General features: G+C 42.8%; 1 protein-coding gene across 3 annotated transcripts in view; it reads left to right on the top strand.

Annotated features, from left to right (window-relative positions):
• Positions 1-19161, top strand: part of MCC (MCC regulator of WNT signaling pathway) — a 399974-nt gene that overhangs the window by 292703 nt on the left and 88110 nt on the right. For all 3 annotated transcript variants that reach the window (XM_058538632.1, XM_058538623.1, XM_058538640.1), the window contains 2 exons: positions 7184-7326; positions 18715-18857. In XM_058538632.1, coding sequence (XP_058394615.1) covers positions 7184-7326; positions 18715-18857 — 286 coding nt within the window. The remainder of the gene's footprint in view (positions 1-7183; positions 7327-18714; positions 18858-19161) is intronic.

The raw sequence follows: 19161 nt of genomic DNA, 5'->3' as shown, positions 1-19161 counted from the left end.
TGAGAGGGTATCAAATAAAGCTGAACACAAGGAGACGCAGGGATCACAGGGGCACCTGAGAATGTGTCCATCACAGCTTCCTGGGGGATTTGATTAATAACACCACTACTCGCTTATACCAGTAGTGATAATTATCACATTTCTTTAGCTCTGTTTTGTGCCAGGCAGTATGCCAAGCATTCCACATGCTTTATCTTACTGAGTTCTCATAAAACCTCTGGTGTAGATACTATTAACATTCCCATTTTACAAATGAGGAAATTGAGGCTTAGGGAATTTGAATATCTTGCCCAAGGTTATGTCGCTAGAAAGTACAAGAGTCAGAGTTTGAATCCAGGTTTCATGGGAGTTCATAGCTGTATTATCTGTTAAGCTGCCTGGACTGCCCTTAGCATCCAGAGAGGATCTGGAAGGGAGTAGGGGATGGGGCACAGGTTAATTTGGTTTAAACATTCCTGCCCTTCCGATTCAAACAGGTGCATAGACACATGCATACATTTGCACCAATATTCAGCGGCCCCATGGGGAACAGCCTTGTGGGAAACTGGCAAAGATCGTATATAGTACTGATTTGATGCTTCCAGCGTGTTTGCTATTTATTTAGTACCAACAATTATTTTAATAATTTTATTTATTTTTTTTATTTTTAATTTTTTTGTGAGGAAGACCAGCCCTGAGCTAACATCCAATACCGATCCTCCTCTTTTTTGCTGAGGAAGACTGGCCCTGGGCTAACATCCATGCCCATCCTCCTCCACCTTATATGGGACGCCGCCACAGCATGGCTTGCCAAGCCGGTGCGTCAGTGTGCGCCCGGGATGCGAACCGGCGAACCCTGGGCCGTCGCAGTGGAGTGCGCACACTTAACTGCTTGCGCCACCGGGCTGACCCCCCAACAATTATTTTAAATTAACTTACTGTATTTTTTAAGTCCTGCAGGAGATATTACAAACAGGTTTATGAGCCCCTTTGAAATCAGTCAGTAATATGGAACACTTTCTATTTCTAAGCTCTTTATCTTGGGAATATCTCCTGAATTTTCTACCTCTTGGCTTTTAGGAAGAAAACATACATAGTTTTCATTCAAATGTGATGGAGTGTTTTCTCTTTCTCTTGTTTTATGAGACATATAACGGTGTAGTTAGGATGCATTCTCTGTTAGGATCCCCTCCCCCTCATTCCTTTTCTGTTTGTTTTTCCTTTTCTTCTTTGGTAAACTGCTCTAGCTGTTTTGCTCCTCAATGGCTTTTCCATTTGTGCTGGCCTTTTTGTTTAATTGGCTTGGTTCCCCCCAACTTCCCCTTGGGGGAACCTGAGCAAGGACTTAGAATGAGGATGGAAATACCCTGAATAGTATTACTTGCGACCAATCTGATGTGACCTTGAGAAAGTAACATTATTTCTTAGCAAATTTTTAAAAAGGGAGTGGTTCTTGACCCCCTTCACAGGAGGGTTGAGAGGGTTAACAAATTAATGATGGCATTGCATTTTTCAAGAATGGAGTTCATAATGGTCTTAGGTTTGACAGCTGAGACTAATGTGATGATTAAAGATCGGTAGCCTCTGTGGAGTAAGATAAAACCCGGGGAAGAACATGAACAAAACCATAAAGCTCCTTAGCATCCCCACATTGCACAGGGTTTTTCCAACAAGGGCTCAAGTTCTCAGGCCGGTCTGTCTCAAGGCTGACGCATGGCTTTATCCCTGGACTGCGCCAATAGCAGAGATGAACCTAAAGAGTTTTATTCTTGTCGGTTGTAATGATGATGTTGTTATTAAAATTTTTGCATATAGGCACTTTTACCAATTTATGTGGCTAGACACAAGAATTTATATAGATTGTAAATTTGCTTCATCATCATGATAGGAGAGCTGAAACCCGGAGAAAAAACTCAGGGTATGTATTAAGTGCCAGATGAAATTCAGGAAACGCAAAATTTCATCATATTCAATTCCAACCTTTTTTTCTTTGCCTTTCAAATTGAAAGTCTGTCGTTGTAGGAGAAATCCAGACTCCTAATGATACTGATCTCCAGAAATTCATGGCAGGCAAGATGAGGCAAACCACAGGCTTTCTGGCTTTGCTGTACTGTAGTATCAGTCAAAAATTGAATATAGGCTGGGAAGAGGGAGAACCCTGGATGCAATTCCCTGGAATAATAGGGGAAAAAAAGCAGTCCCATGTTGTTTGAGACCATTTCTTATTTTGTTCAGTTGAAATTGTATGGAGTGCTTCTGTGCAGTAAGCAGAAGAAACTAAATCTCTCGCTTGTAAGTTTTGCTAGAAGAAGCTGCCATTGGTCCCTATTAAGAAAGCTGTCGCTGAATAATTGACTTTGGCAGCCAAAGCTGGCTAGTGAGTGCTGGAGGGACTTAGAATTCCCTGTTTTACACCCCTTGTGTCTCCTTTTCTATTTCGGTACTCCCAGGAGATGGAAGGAGAGAGCCGTTTGGGTTTCCTACCTCTCATTTGGTATTGGGAAGCATAATATTTGTTTCCTGGAGTTCACTGGAGGTGATTCAGAGTAGGAGACCAAGGTGGGACCACTCTGCTGCCACTTGAGATCATTAGGCAAATGGTAAGGAGGAGATAAGCCCACAGGTCAGGGAGCTGGGAGGGAGTAGAAGGCAGAAGATTGTGAATATAACAACTTTAACCCTTTGTTGGCATAAACAGGAATCAGAGGGTTTTTCAGAGGATTTTGCTGGTTACTTGAGTTATAATGAATAAATCGGTCACTTTATATTTAGTCTGTTTTCATCTATAAAATTGTTGTGTCATCAGGCTATGCAGTTATACCAAATAACCCCAAATTTTCAGTGGCTTAAAATATCAAAAGTTTATTTCTTGCTTCTTGCTAGGAGCTCACTGGGGCTGGCTGGAGACTGAGGCATCATCCTCACCCAGCCTCCCAAGCTGGTAGGCCTCTACCATCTGTAACGTTGCCAAGGCTTGGGGAAGGGAATGTGGCAAATCCTGCAGGAACTCTTAAAGGGTTCTAGGCAAAAATGGTGTGTATTCACTCTTACCTCATTGGCCAAAACAAGTCACATGGCCATATCTAGCCATACGGATGGAGGTGAAGCAGAGTCTTGGTGAACACCCCTGCTGGCCACCACAGGGGTGCTTGATGTTAGGGTCATGAGCACCTCGCATGGTGGAGCTGGCAGAGCCCCACATACATAAGAAAATACTGGAGAGAAATAAACACCATTTGAAAAAGGATTGTATTAATGGCTTATGAAAAAATGGATGAGTCTTTTTATCATTTTTTTTAAATGTGTATAACATACTTAAATTTGTAACTTAAACATCGGAAAACTTGTGCAAACATTAAGTAGCAATCATTGAAGTAATACTCCTTTTTCCTATTTCGTTATCATTGTCGTAGTACCTTCTTGACTGAGGCTTTACTGGGATCCCTGCCTGTAGGTGACTCTTCTATGGAGATGCAGTATCGAGCTTGACCTAGCCTGTGTCCTTGTGAAACACAATCCCAAAATCACACACCCTCTCGGGTTAAAAAATGCTCTCACAGGCGGTGGAAACGCGGGGTGGTGAGAAGCATGGGTCGGTATGATACTGGAGTGTGGGAGTAGAATTGGGCCTCCTTTTAACAGGCCCATCCTGCCTGGGTGGGAGGTCGCCGGGGCAGGAAGGCACCGATTGTGCACAGAATGGCTTTGTCTGTCCCGGGTGCCACCCACTCGTCTTCCACTTTTCCGGCACTAAAGTGCCACATTCCTGGAGTTGGTCTTGTGCAATTTAATGGAGCTGTTGAACAAGGGTGTTTTGTTGGGTTCTTTTGGCTCCTGCAGGTGATGGCTTGTTTCCCCTGCACCGTTGCCCTTGTGGGAGTTGCTCCACTTTCCCTTGCACCACAGCTTGGAAAAGCTCAGGGGATTTTCTCTGAGCTTGGAGGTCAATGCTTCAGCATATCTTTGGCTCGGTGCAGAGAATGGGTGAAGTGTGCTTAGTGAGATACCTCAAGGGGATATTGAGTTGTACAGTTGAACCTTGAGCAATGTCTTCTCAGCCATTCAGTCCTCTAGAGGCTAGGAGTTTTGATAATCATTTTCTAGCATTCTCTTTTCACTGGGGAGAGAATCCTCGGGGTACTATTCTACTATCTCTTCTTTTCCTCACTCCCTACTTCTGTCCATGTTTGTTATTTTTCACTGGAAGAAGTCCACCAGGAGGCTGCGACCACAGTTCCCTTCAAAGTAAGTGTCATAGTGACCCCCCCATGGCTCCTAGCACAATATCTCAGACATTATGGGAAATCAAGACATATCAATTATTTTTAGAGGAAGTATTAAATCATAGATGCTTTCTACCATTTAAGAAAACATACTTATGAAAAATATAGGAATGTAAACCAGATATCTTTGCCTTCAGCTAAGAAATTTTTTTCTCCAATGTATTCTTGTTGCTGCTCCCAAATGAACCCCTAAGTTCCAAATATACATCATGAGTCTCTTTTCTCCTTTTAGCTACAAGCGCTATTCCATCTAACTGAATCATCAGGCTTCCTGTTGTCTCTTGTTCATACTTGTACCCTCCAGGCAGACTTTCCAGTTGGAGGCAGGGGTGAAGACGGTATGATACCAGCTCTCAGGCTCTTGATGGTATGATACCAGCTCTCAGGCTCTCGTTATCCGAGCATCACCCATTTGACCTCACTGCAACATGGGCAGCCCCACAGGATCTCACCTTTCAGGCAGCTCATAACAAGCAACAGGAATGCATGATTGCATGCCTTCTTCTTGTATAAACACTTTCACATCTGCATTTTTAGTGGATTTTGCAGTTTCTTGTCTGCCTTGGTGGTGGTAGTGGCCTATTGACTATGAAGTCTGTGAAGGAGGAAGAACAAGTAAGGAATTAAGGGACAGTAAGAGCTTGTTGAGTTTGTAAGGGGATGCATTTCACAGTAGTTTGTAGCCCTAGAAAACTGAATATGGAAAACCAAAGAGAAGGAACCAGCAACATGGCAGTGTAGTAAGAGTCGTGGCCTAAATGAGGTCCAGGTCAGACCAGGCATTTCCTATAATTGTGTTAAGATCTGAAACTGGTGACCTTCATCAGAGTATCAGCCACATGTACATACTACAGACATACACAATTTGAAGATGGAAATAAAGATCAATAACAAAAACTCATAGATATTCTGCGGGGATGGAGCGAAGCAGTATTCTGTTATTGGTATGTTCCAGAGAAATATGAAGCTTTTTCAATTATGGACAGATACTGTCTTTGAGACATTGTCATTTTGTGGACTTCTGTTGTTCCTTTTAAAGTGTGATGAATCATGGATGAAAAGGCATAACTTGACAGAAAGAGTATTTGTGGCCTGTTAGGGTTTTGTTCTGTTTAGGAAAGTTTCCATGTAGATGTGGCTTTCACTCGTCCTTCATCCTTGCCTCTGGTTCCACTTATTTCCTGCATGTTTGACCCTGAGGGGAGGTTATTTGATGTTGCAGGTTGTCACTAAGAACAGAAGTTTACATCACTATTTCTCACAAAGGTCTTTTTTTTCCCCCAAAGCCCCAGTGCATAGTTGTGTATCCTAGTTGTAGGTCTTTCTAGCTCCTCTATGTGGGATGCAACCTCAGCATGGCTTGATGAGCGGTGTGTAGGTCTGTGCCTAGGATCCAAACCGGTGAACCCCCGGCTGCCGAATCAGAGCACACAAACTTAACCACTACGCCACCAGGCCAGCCCATCACAAAGGTCTTGGTACAGCTTCCACAACCTTGTTGCCTCTAATCTTGTTTCTGGAGCTCTGAGCAGCCCCCGGGAAGTTACCACATTAATACTGATCAAGCTGTTGTTCATAGGTGTGGTCTCTGCCATGATTTATACCAAGGTATTTATCAGGATTCTTTGCTGAATACTTGTTTCCGTATTGAGTTGGGCTTAGTGTAGGGTTTTGCTTATCTTTGAAGGCTTTTTGTCTCTGCTGAGTAGCTTCTGGGTTACACCATTGGAAGCCTAGCAGATTTAGGGAGGGAGGAGGACATTGGAGGTGGTGGATGAGAAGTTTTGCCCTTGCCCACCTGCCACCAGCCCTGAAAGTGCAAAGCTGGTAAGTACACATGGCTCTTTGCATTAGGAAAACCTTGCTGAAAATGAAATTAAAATTCCTCTGCTGGACAGGAAATTAATCAGGGCTGGCTGAATGTAGTAGACAGCGACGGAAGCCAGACTCCTTGTTCCTTCGCTGATGAGTATTTTCTTATTATGTAAATGAGATTAAATGCACAGTGACTGGTGGGGAGTTGAAGGGGGAGAGAAGTGAACAAGATGAACAGGTTCCTTAGGATTTAAACTCTATCTACAAAAATGTTTTTATAGCAGCTGCTGCCTCTCAGTCCATCAAATGCTGAGCAAGGGAAGCTCCTCAGATTCTTTTGTCACTGTTTCGGCAAAGCAGCCTTCTTGACAGTGTGAAACATTGCGATTTATTCATTCTATAACACTTCCAGATCACCCACAGTGAACCAGGCCATATGCCAGGTGCCAGGGCTCCATCATGAAAACACGTAGTCCCCGCCTTCCCAGAGCGTACAGCCTGGTAAGAAAGGGTGTAGGAAAGCGTTAAGTCTGCAGATAACCAGCCAGTTAAGAAATAGTGTCATACCACTCAGGATTATTTGGTTGAAAAGTGGCTGAAACATACCCCAGAAAACTTAAGCAGAAAAGGGATGAATTGGTAAAAGGAAAACTGAACAACCATAAAGGAACTTGGGAAGGAAGCTCTAGGGCTAGAGGTAGCAGGAGCTAAAGGGCTGTCTCTTCAGGACCCCCAGCTGAGTGAATCGACTCCATGCAGTCTTAGGTCCAATCACTAAAGAAGGTATCTGGTGGATCCAGCTTGGGCCACTTGCCCACTTCTTGGTTTAGAAAAGCAGGGACTTAGATAGTGCCACAGAGATTGTGTGCAACAGCAGAGGGACCTTTCCCTAAAGAGAGAAAGAGGCAAAGACTCAGATGTCCACCAGGGCATTGTAAAATTTAGCTGTTGATGTGTCTTCTGGGACTCCTGGCCAATGAGCAGGCATGTTAATTTGGGGCATACTCAATGTTGAGGCTGTGATAGTTTGAGGCCATAAAACTTAAAATTACTTGCCTGTAAGTACATCAACTCATTGGTACTTCTGTCTTGTCTCTTGATCCCAGTGTGAGCAGTCCCACCTCATGAGAGAGCATGAGGATGTCCAGGAGCGAACGACGCTTCGGTACGAGGAGCGCATCACAGAACTCCACAGCATCATTGCTGAGCTCAATAAGAAGATAGACCGTTTGCAAGGGACCACCATCAGGTAGTAGGCTCCAAGTCACAGCTTCTTCTCTTCCCCACTGGGCTGTAGCCTGGGTCTTGGAATTGAAGTCGCCCCTGTGAATTATGATGTTTTATTTGTAACTAAAATATTTACAGTTAATAAATATTTTCTCTTTACTTTGTTAACCATGTACTTTCCCCTCCATTATTGTGTTCTGATCTTTTTTTTTTTTTTTTTTTTGCTTGAAGAAGATTAACCCTGAGCTAACATCTGTGCCAATCTTCCTCTGATTTGTATGTGGGTCCACGCCTGGGATCCGAACCCTTGAAGCCGGGCCACCAAAGCAGAGCGTACCACTATGCCAACTTAACCACTATGCCAGGGGCTTGCCCCATTGTGTTCTGACCTTGATCCTCATGATAAGTCTGCAAGGTAGACAGGGTGGATATCGTAATCCTCAGTTTATTCATAAGGGTGTGGAATCAGAAGTTGAGGGAGATACTTTATTAGCAAGTTCTAACTGGAGCCCCCTCTGTCTTAGAGACTAGCATCCCTACCACCCCTTTTATTTACCATGTCTGCTCTAGACACGCAAACTGTTTGCCTCCCTCGGGGACTTTGAGAGATTTATGAATGTGGCTTATAACTAAACATTGCATATGCTTCTAGATAATCTAATAATATTTTGAGCTTACCTCAAGTGGATTTACCAACATTGACATAGCCTCTTACAAACTCTTCAGGTAGACGGCAAGATATGATCCATCGTTTTACTGGTGAAAAAGCCAAGGCTTAAAAATATTAAGTGACTACTTTGAAGTTACACTGAGCAAAGGGTAGAGGTGGAGTCAGAACCCGCAATGTCTCTGCCTTAATTTTCTTTCCATAAAAGTGACTGTTGGGGATCCTGCCATCCTTGCTTTTCAATCAGTTGGCCCCCAACTCTCCGCACACAGCATTTAGTTGGTGTGTCTGCCCTGCTGATCAGAGGAGGGGTTTGCTTTGAGTGACTTACTGAGCCAGGATGAGAACTTTTATCTTCCTGCTTGTGCTCGGGGAACAGCCCTGAGGAAAGCAAATGTTTGGCACCTACCTTTATGGAGAAAAGTGCTTTGTTCACTGAACGTTTGTATGAGCCACACTTCAAGCAGTTTTAGAGGCAGCTACTTTAAATTCTCCCTCTAGAAGTCCTGAGTTAGAAGAACTTTGGGTGCATTTTGTTCCGACTCTGAGAGTCACAGTAAGGATGGGGCTACTTGATGAGAGTACTGATGGGACTCTGTTTTCTGGGCAAGATCATGGAAAAATTTGCCCTGAGCTGGAGCCACACAATAAATTTCATATTCCAATTTAGAACCTCAAGGCTTTTAAACTGTATCCTGGTCTTCAGAATGATTGTAGGTTAGAAATGCATGAGCAGAGAAGAATTTTCAGCCCAAAGAAATGATTATAGCAGATTTAAAGGAGGCTGACTGAGTACATTGGCAAATTTATAATTTCCATTAAAACATGTTGCACTTTTAAACACTTGAGAAGGTGAAGGCAAATGGGCTCAGTGAGTTGTGAAAAAAATGCATCACTCATCACCTGGAAAACTCAATTTCAGGATGGCTAAATTGAATATAATGGCCAGACTGTCTTGTGTTAACATACAGTGAACTTCTTGACCATAAACTTTTATTGGTGCCTTTTATTTAAAAGAAGATTGCATCTGTGCAGATGTCACATTAAATTCTGCCAGTTTTCATTATATAAATTAGTTGGCCCCTCCTTGAGGGGACTCCCTGCAAGGCTGGAAGACATGCAGACAAGTGGGCCAGTAAGACAAGGCTCTTCTTGTCTTCTGAGCTCCAGTGGCTAAGGTGTCTCCCCAGCCCCCAGCTCTCCAGGAAACTGGTTTGCCCTCAGATCCTGAGATGCTGTAATAGACCCAGGGCAGTAGGAGCCAGAAGCCTTGGATGAACTCTAACTGCCCCAGCATACCAGGGTCTAGAGAATTGATTGTCATACTAGTCAGGTACAATGCTGTTACCTTATAGACTTACTTGTCACTTCAATCTGGGCCTGAGTTAGGAATTTATTGGAAAAGCTGAAAAATCATTAATAAGAGAATAGTTTATGTAAGCTATGATATATCCACACATAAGCAATACTGAATTGCTTAAGAAAAGAAAATGACAATCTCATAGTTTAAATTTTTTTATCTCAGGTCACAATCAGAGAACCAGGGACCTTCTGTGACTACCCTAGAAGACTCTCCCATCTCTTATAGCCACAGGGCTAATGTAGCCAAGAATCAAACAGTGTAGGTTGCTGAATTCCAATGTAAGTTGAATTCACAGCCACATCAGATCTCCTAGGTAAAGATCAAGCATTGATAGGAAAGATGAAATGGTGAGAATTTGAATGGAGACGTGGGTAGATTCAAATGAATCAGAACACCTAGAGCCTACAAACGCCATTGAGCTTCTCTTCTTGCAGAAGCAGTCCTCCTCCCTGTCTGATAAAGCTAGTCCTGCCTTGCTTGGAGAATCTGTAGCAATCTGATACCAGTCCAGATAGATTCATGCCCCACTACTATTCCATTCCTCTTTATCCTTAGGCCTAAAAGTAGTCAATTTGTATCATGCCCCATGGTGCTAAGTAGAAAATCCAACCTAGGAAGTGACAGCTAACATATGAAAAGATGTGTAAGATTTTGTTCATTTATATTCACAAAAACTTGGGGGGGAATATATGTGGGCTTAGGACCTAAGGTTTCTAGACCAGGGAGAGAAGAATGCAGTGTGGATTGATGGATTTGTTGATATGACTGTTCCTATCAGAGATTTTGGATTCAGTATGTTAGCTCTAGCAGTTTGATTAACTGAAAACTACACTCAGTTGAGGATTACATTAAATAATGTTGAAATCTCAGAACTTCCCTAGTATAATGTAGGAGTCCAGAGACCAAGGGAGTTAGGAATGTTGGGTGGGAAATGACGTCATTAAAACGGGGTCTTTGATGCCGCTTAACTACTGGAGTCAGTGTGGGGTTGGTTACTGTATTGGTCAACAGGGCTACAATAGTAATCAAAAAATATTTGACCTGTAGAGATTTTTGATGCTGGCTAAATGGGCAGCCTACTAAAGTTTTACTTGCTCTGTGTATGCGAAAGAACCCTGGTCTGGTGAGTAGAGACTTGACTTGCCATTGCAGTAGAGAATCATGGCCTCTTATCCAATTTCCCTTACCTGACCCATTTCACAGACCCAGAGCCCCTTAAATGAAGGGGAAGATGTATACAACCCTCCCATTAGTAGGTACAGTCAGTCTTCCTTCTACCCCTTCCAAAGAGAATCGGAGCCACTTATAGGGGAGACTGTGCAGTCGGAAAAAGAAATAACCACATTCTTGAGTGATTATTGGCTCTGAGCTGATGATAGCCCCTGGAGATCCAAAATACTTGTAATCTACCAGTCAGGATGGATTTATGAAGGTATGTTAGTCAGCTCAGGCTGCTGTAACAAAATACTATAAACTGGTAGCTCAAACAACAGGAATTTATTTCTCACAGGTCTGGAGTCTGCAAAGTCCAAGATCAAGGTGCCAGCCAATTCAATTTGCAAGTGAAGGCTCTCTTCCTGGCTTGCAAAAGACTGCCTTCTCACTGTGTCCTCACATGTCAGGGGAGAGAGATTAAGCAAGCTCTCTGGTGTCTCTTCTTATAAGGGCACTAATCTCATCATGAGGGCTCTCACCCTCATGACCTCATCAAACCTAATTATCTCCCAAAGGTCCCATCTCCAAATACCATCACACTGAAGGTTAGGGCTGCAACATATGAATTGGGGTGGGGTGGGGGACCACAATTCAGTCCATAGCAGGAGATCAGGTAACAAATGGCGTTATGACCTGAATCCCTCCCATAGTGGACCTAGTCTACCATAGTGCACCATCTGCATGGTAACATTTTTCAGTGCCTTGGAGATGCTCCCAGCTAGCAACAGTATCTGCTGCTGCTTTTTTGGGGTCCAAGGACCAAGAGGTGGAAGTAGAAGTGGCTCCTCTCATTCATATACCTAAAAACCTGCTTTAAGAAATTGTTGCTTCTCATCCTTGCAGCTTTGAGCTCTGCTAGTATAGAAGTCTTAGATCCCAAGGGAACTATGCCTCCACCAGACAATACAGTGATTCCATTGATTGCCTCCTGGCCTTTGGGCACCTCAATGCCACTGAACCAAAAAGCAATGAATGGAGTTACTGCACTGGCTGGGGTGATTGATCTTGACTATCATAAGGAAATAGGATTATTGCTATACTGTGGGGCAGCGAGGTCTATGTCTGGAACTCACAGGATTCTTAGGACGCCTCCTGGAAATTGCCCAGTGGTAAAAGTTAGTAGACTAGAGCAACCCAATAAAGGTCGGACTACCTAGGGCAAGGCTCATCAGGAATCGAGATTTTGAATTACTTCACTAGGTAAAGAACTCTAACCACCTGAGATGCTGGCCAGACACAAAGGAAATAGAGATTTCCTAGTGGGAGAAGGAAGTTATAAAGATCAACTGTAGCCTCATGACCAATTGCAAAAAGGATGGCTAGGCAGTGTGTATTTTCTTGCTTTTTTATGTATATGTGCAATTTCCTTTTTATCCTCTTATTTTTTCCTATTATATAAGGTGAGTTGGTATTGGTGAAACTTGTCATTTAATAGTTAGGTTACATGATATCTAGTGGATTTGCCATTGAACTAGAAGAGGAGTGATCATCTAACAGCGGATAAAAAAACTGATGGGACTTTGGGTCTCCCATTTTGGTGAGAATGTGAGTCCATTTACATTTGAATGAGGGATAGTTAAAGAAGCTTGGTGTCATTGCTATTGCAATTTGGAAATTTACGTATGTGTGAGAAGATGTGTATGGTTGTTGTGTAGCCAAAGAGGGTAGACTATGACGGATGTTGTCTGGCACCTGGTACCATTCCCACCTCTTCTCTCTACTCTCCCCAGAATCAAAGAGGCTGGACCCTGGGGAGTACTTCACCGACTCCCTTAGCAGCTGGGTTCTTGATACAGTTTTGGTTCTGCCAATGAGATGCATTCGCATGGGTTTGGAAGACAGAAGGGAGGTGGGAGCCATTGTCCCTCAGGCCGTGATGATGGCAACTGACATACAGGCTTTGGTGGGCATGAGGTCCTGCATTGACTGGCCAGACCCTGGAGCCGTGGGCAGATGTCAAGGCAGCAACAGTTTCCTGGTCTTTGAGGGGACCACAGCTGTGATGGCAAATCTGACAGCTCCTGGTGGCCTCCACTCACGCTTCTCTAGTCCTTCCAACAGTTCTGTAAGCATGGAACTGCCTAAATTAAATCCTTTCTCCTTGAAACATCCATTGTAGTTTGTTTTCCTAACTGAACCTTGCCTAATGCATCCTAAATCTCATCTCCTAGGAATAAACACTGAACATGTTGTATATATGGCCTTCTAAAAAATTTTATTCATGACTATTTTAAACAAATTGGATCACATGTTTTGTAATATGTGTTTTCACTTAACTGTATGTTATGAGTGGCTTTTTTTAATGCTCTTCTGACTTAGGGAGATTATATAATGGGATGGGGAAAATGGAAAAATACGTCAGTAGCTCACTGAGGGGAAAAAAAGATGTCTAAGCAAATTAAACATGAGATCTTTTGTTTCCCAAGGAGAGTATTTTCTTTTCCCCGAAGCTACTCATAACATCAACCTTTCACTGCCAACTCTCACGAGTAGTCCATGTTTTCTGCTTCATTTTCTGTTTGCTTGTTAGCCCACTGCTGTCTGGCTTCTGACCCCAACAATGTGCCAAAACTCCTTTTGTTATGGACTGAATTGTGTCCCCCCAGATTCATATGTTGAAGCCCTAACCCTTAATGTGATAGTATTTGGAGATGGGCTTTTGAGGGGTAATTCAGTTTAGTTGAGATCATGAGGGTGGAGACCACATGATAGAATTAGTGAGTGCCCTTGTAAGAAAAGACACCAGAGAGCTTGCTCACTTGCTCTCTCTTCTCTCCACCATGTGAGGACACAGTGAGAAGGCAGCCGTCTGCAAGCTAGGGAGAGAGCCCTTACCAGAAACTGACCATGCTGACACCTTGATTTTGGACTTCTAACCAGTCTAGAACTATGAGAAAATAAATTCCTGTTGTTTAAGTTAGCCAGTCTACGGTATTTTGTTACAGCAGCCTGAGCTAAGACACTTTTTTGAAAATGACCAGTGATTTCTGAAAAATCCAATGACCTTTTCTTGTTACTTGTCCTTTTCTGCAGAATTTGACCCTAAATCCTCCTTCCCTCCTGGTGTGCTCTTCTCCAACCTCTAGGACCCTCTAGGCCCTAGATCTTTTCTTCTGTTCCTAAGATTCCTTCCTCAGCCTTGGCTCTTACCCTGGGCTCTCTCCCCCACATCTTTCACCTTGAATGACTGTAGCCCTAAAACACTGACTCGTCCTATCTGTGTCACCTCCACATTGGCACTTAACCCTTCTGCTTTCTTGTCTGCAAATGCTCCTCATTGGGCGACTAAGATAATATCCCAAGTCTCCATCTTCTTTAACATAATCTGATCTCTAAGATCTCATGCCTGCACAGTGAGCCTGACCTTTCTCCTGGTCTTTCGGCCCACACTTTGACCTGTGTGGTACATCTGTCTGTCCATCTTCATGTTGCTGCATCTCAAACACAATGTAACCAAAACCTCTTTATCTCCCAGCAAAACAAGTAGTTTTGATTAATTTCTGGCCTCAAAAGTAAAATATGATGAAATAAAAATAAAACTCAGAAGGATAAGGTAGCTTTCTTCTCCCTGTCTTCCTATGTGGTGTATATTAAACCCTTGTTCACTATTTAGAAGTCCTGGAATATGAATCCTATATCAGATCTTGTTAAAACTGGTACTCATTGATGACAAGGATGGATTATTATATAGATAGGAGAGCATTTCAAAATCTAGTTATTCACCAAAAGATTCATAGATGAGTCTGATTTTCCACTGTGCTGTATGAAAAATAAGAAGAGGTAAAACTGAAGGAAGAATCAGGACTTTACTCGTAATCACTCATTTCCTGCTATAGATTTTCTAAGAGAACTGAAAGGAACACATTTCCTCCTTGATCTAGAAAATCTGTGTTCTTTAAAAGAGTGATGGCCATTTCAGGGCAAGTCAGCCTTTAATTGTAAGACAGACGGAAGGTGGTTCAACAAAAAAACCACCAAGTCAGGTAGACTGGGTTAGCTGCACATAGTTGACTGACAGTTGCCAAGGTAGGCTGATGTCCATCTGGGCTTGTTCACAGATCACTCCAATCCAGTGACAAGGCATGAATGTGCACCCCAAAATAAAACAGATATGAGGATTGCAAAGGAAGTAATATTTTTATCAAATGCTGCCAATTCCTTAGTACTTCAGCTTGAGGTCTGGAAAGCGTGATAAGGATTATACTTTCATTGACTTTTCCCTTTTCTGATTAGATCATTTCACCCCTACCCAGTAACGAGAAGAAATCTTTAAAAATAAACAGCAACAGGGACCGACCCAGTGGCATAGTGGTTAAGTTCACATGCTCCGCTTCAGCGGCCCAGGGTTCACAGGTTCGCATCCCGGGCGTGGACCTATGCACTGCTCATCAAGCCATGCTGTGGCAGCATCCCATATACAAAATAGAGGAAGATGGTCACAGATGTTAGCTCAGGGCCGATCTTCCTCACACAAATCAATGAATGAATGAATGTACTATTGATCCTGCTTAGATGGTCTCTAAGATCCCGTCCAGTCTGTGACTTTTCTGCCACTGCTGGTTGCATAGGTGTGTGTATAATCGAATGCCTGCCTCCCTAGGAGCGTTTCTGTTTTGTTTTGTTGTTAAAATAGTAGCAAGCATTAATCATTGCAACTCGAAACAGAACAACTTGGAAGCACTTCACAAATGCTTCTGAGTGAATGAAATAATGTACATTTAGAATCCTGTGAGATGATCCTTTGCAATCCCATAATTATGAAACTACCACAATAGCATATAATTATCAACATTTCAGTTTATCAATGCTTCTGTTTTTTTGGCTTAAAATGATCACTTCTTGGACCTTTTCACATTTTCTTCCTTTTCATTGCCAGCATTAGCAGTTCGTGTTTTTTGAGGAGGCATTTTTTCCCCCCAAAGAAACAAGTTCTCACTTGCCAAGAATTACTAATACACAGCAGAAGGAAGCAAACAGTAAAGTCACTTTGAGATGCTGATGCTGGGTCGTTAGTCAGACACCTTTACCAGCTTGGTGACTCACTGCTGCCTTGAAAACACACCTCAGATTCTTGCCTTTGTAAAACTGCCATGGGCCGGGTAGAGTGTTTTTGACTTCTTTTTCCATTGCTTTTGATGGACCAATGCTCCTGAATTATACAGTAGAGAGAGAGAACCCCCAAGCATCAGTCTTCTACATATGCTACCATCCCAAAGTGACTGTCAGTTTACAAAGGGCCCTGAGAGAATTGGCTTTTGTCATTTCCCAGTCCTGGATTCCAACCTCCCTTCAGGAAAGATGTTGATAATGATGTTCTGGAGATGATAAGGATATACAACGCCATGATTTTTTACCAAAGTCAGTGGGAGAAATATTAGAAACAAATTTTCTAGTATTTACGCTCCATTTAACCTTTCTATACCTCGTTCCTTGTGACACAAAACTCTGCCTGATCGTCTCACAAGGTGGTTTTCCACCTCTAATTACCATTTAGTTTGTTTGTATGTGTCGTTTTTTTACTATAATACTCATTACGAGTACTATGAGGAACCTTAACCAGGGATCGTGTGTGCTCAGCTCAGCCCCTCCCCGTAGGGTCAAGAATACAGACCTTCTGCACTTCCTCCTGCCTCTTTTATCTGTTTGTATACAAGATCTCGTCAATATTTATTTCTTCCCCTGAATTCCTAGACTTCACACATTTTATCTCTATTTCTACCATCTAACCCTAATTATTTGCCTCCTTCAATACAGTAAATTCTCCTTTTGATCAAAATCACCCACTGAACAAGTGGACTGAGTGCCTCTCCAGACTCATGTTTCCATCCTGCACCCCATTTTGGTTCACCTATATACCAAGCCACTTATTCTTCTCCAGACTCCACATGTTCACGTTCACAGGCTCCTATGAGCCTTTGCATGTGCCTTTCCACCCTCATGACCTATCTAAATTCTACTGGCTTGAGACTCATCTTGAGTGCCGCTCTATCCAGGAAGTCTCCCCTGGTCACTACCCACCTGCAGCCCCAGATGTTCCTCTTGTGTCTACCCACAGTATCCTTCTTAGATTAGAATTAGTGTGAACATATTTATCTCCTGGAAGACAGCACCTATCTAGTCTTTGCTTTTCTATCCTTGTTTTGGTGCTCAAATACATTGAATGGAGATCCTTAGTTTGCATTTCATGATACTGAAAGCCTTCTGCCTAAGATGACGTTTCTAGTGTGGTATAATTCTCCTTCAGACTGTGCTCTGACCTCAGTAAGGAATGTTTCCTGCAATCAACAGCTTCCCTCTCCCACCCCTTCCCTATGCACTCCTTTGTAAAGTTCATCCTAATAATCCTTAGAAGTAATTCATTACAAAGTAAGAGATTTGGCAGGCACTATATGTTTTGGAACCTGCTGAGCCAGGAGGGTTTAAGGTGGCCATTAAAGATTTTGCAAATGCCATTTATACCGGAGATACAACAGCAGCATTTATCTGGCTTTCTAGGCTGTACAACAGTCTCAGCTAAGCTGAAGCTGATTACATTGGCCATGCAACAAAGGTAATTTATTCATCACACACAAAATCTCCCATTAACTAAAATCAGAATTTCAAATGCTGATTGAAAGGAGAGCTAATGTATGAGGGCACAATTACCCTCTAGACCAAAAGGGCAGTTCTTAAGAGTGCTTTTTAATTGTTTTCTTTCCTAAACCTAATTATTGTTGGCTTTGCAGATATCTAATAATTAACTTATTCCTAGAACATTAACCTATATTTTTTGTCTTCACCACTCCCATTCTAATTCATATTTTGCATGTCTGGGGGCTTTATATCTGTTTAAAGTCTTCCCAGATTTCTGGGTGGCTTCAGGGGCTCAGCTGAATCCCTTCCCTGGGAGGATGTTGATTTCTTGCAAGAATTCTGAAGGGTTTGTCACATTTCTCCAGTTTATAGATATGTCTCCCCAGTTTAAAATGGCAGTTGCCTGTTTCCCGAGTTCCATTGATCACCACTCACCATCTTGGTCTGCCCAAAACCCAAGACTGTAGACTTTCTTCCCCCCGATTGCCGACAATGTAAAGTGACTGCCAGACTGAGAGGATTTCTTCTCTTCCCGGCAAAGGGAGGACAAATGTCCTCCCTTTGAGGCTGAGCAGACACCTATGGGCTTTCCAACCTCATAGTTATATCCCCTGACAATTTTCTCTTCTGACAATTTTCTCTTCTGGCTCACTTGCAAAATAAATACTTCAAAGAGGGTTAATTTTGCTGTCTCCATGCCTGTGTCCAGCGTGTGCATAGTGATGGTGGCGGTGTGGGGAAAGGGGAATGTGTGTGCTTTAAAATACATACTACAATTTTAAGCTTTCTTAGCTTGCTCGTAGCTAATTCAGAGACCAAATGTTGAGGGACCCATAAGGGCTGAGAAGGGGTGGATGTGCTTGTGCAGATGAAATGCAGCTGCATTTAAACGTCGTCTTCCTGTTGGCAAATGCACATTGAAGGAAATAGACCATTGAATGGTATTCTCTCACTCACAGTTTCTGTTTTCTCCTCATTTCATCCTCTTTTCGTATTCCCTCAATCCACCTACTTTCTCTGGGGAAAGTAAATGTGGCATTTTTTAGACATGCTTATGCATATACCTTTCAAAGCATCCATTTTGATCTGCACAGATGAGGTGCTGGCTTTCCAGTAGCTCCAGCCCCAACACTTCCTTATGTCCTCTTCCACGAAGAAGGCCCACCAATGGGACTCTTCAGGTGGTGGGATGTGCCGTTCCTGTTCACCAGACTCTTGATTACTTTGCTCACTGTAACCTCAGTGCTAGTAGTCTTAGTTCTTTTTCACCTTGGAATTTGAAGGAGTGAAGAAATCTAATTTCTTCAGGAAATCTTTGAAGGGGAAAAGTTTCTAGTGGGCTAATAAGTGAATCTTGTTTGTTATATGGGTATGTATGTGGACACAGAAGCAACCTTTCAGTTTCACACACTGACCATAGATGTGACCATCTATTTGGCCTGAAAGAAATCTTGGTCTCTGTGGCCTGTGGGGTGGGGGTGAGGGAGGTCTGTCTGTTTTCTCTCTGAATGTCTTTTTCTTTTCCAATAAAAGACATATTCTCTAGGGATTTTCTTCTCTGTCTGTGGTGGCTGACTCTCCTTTTTGCTCAGGGAGGAAGATGAGTACTCAGAACTGCGATCAGAACTCAGCCAGAGTCAACAGGAGGTCAACGAGGACTCTCGAAGCATGGACCAAGACCAGACCTCTGTCTCCATCCCTGAAAACCAGTCCACCATGGTCACTGCTGACATGGGTGAGTCTGCTTGCCGTTACCACGAAGCCGGGGTTTGGTTTCTGAATTGTAATGGGAATTTTAGAAACATGAGGCAACCTGGATTAAAGTTTAATTAGTCAAGGAGTTTAGTGAATAGATGAAGACACATTCATTTCAGTCTCTCACATAGTACTCTGTTGATCAAAATGGAACTGAAGAGCTGAATTAGCTTTCTGCTCTGGTGTTTGCGATTCAAGCATTTGGTACCTTCAGTTGAAAATTCTGGAAACAGGGAACCAGTTAGAAAGCCTATTGCAGTATTCGTTACAGTAAAATCTGAACT

The sequence above is a fragment of the Diceros bicornis genome, chromosome 1 (assembly GCF_020826845.1).
Source record: "Diceros bicornis minor isolate mBicDic1 chromosome 1, mDicBic1.mat.cur, whole genome shotgun sequence".
NCBI classification, from domain to species: Eukaryota; Metazoa; Chordata; class Mammalia; order Perissodactyla; family Rhinocerotidae; genus Diceros; species Diceros bicornis.
Note: the sequence above shows the minus strand (reverse complement) of the source record. Positions and strands in the feature narration are given on the sequence as shown.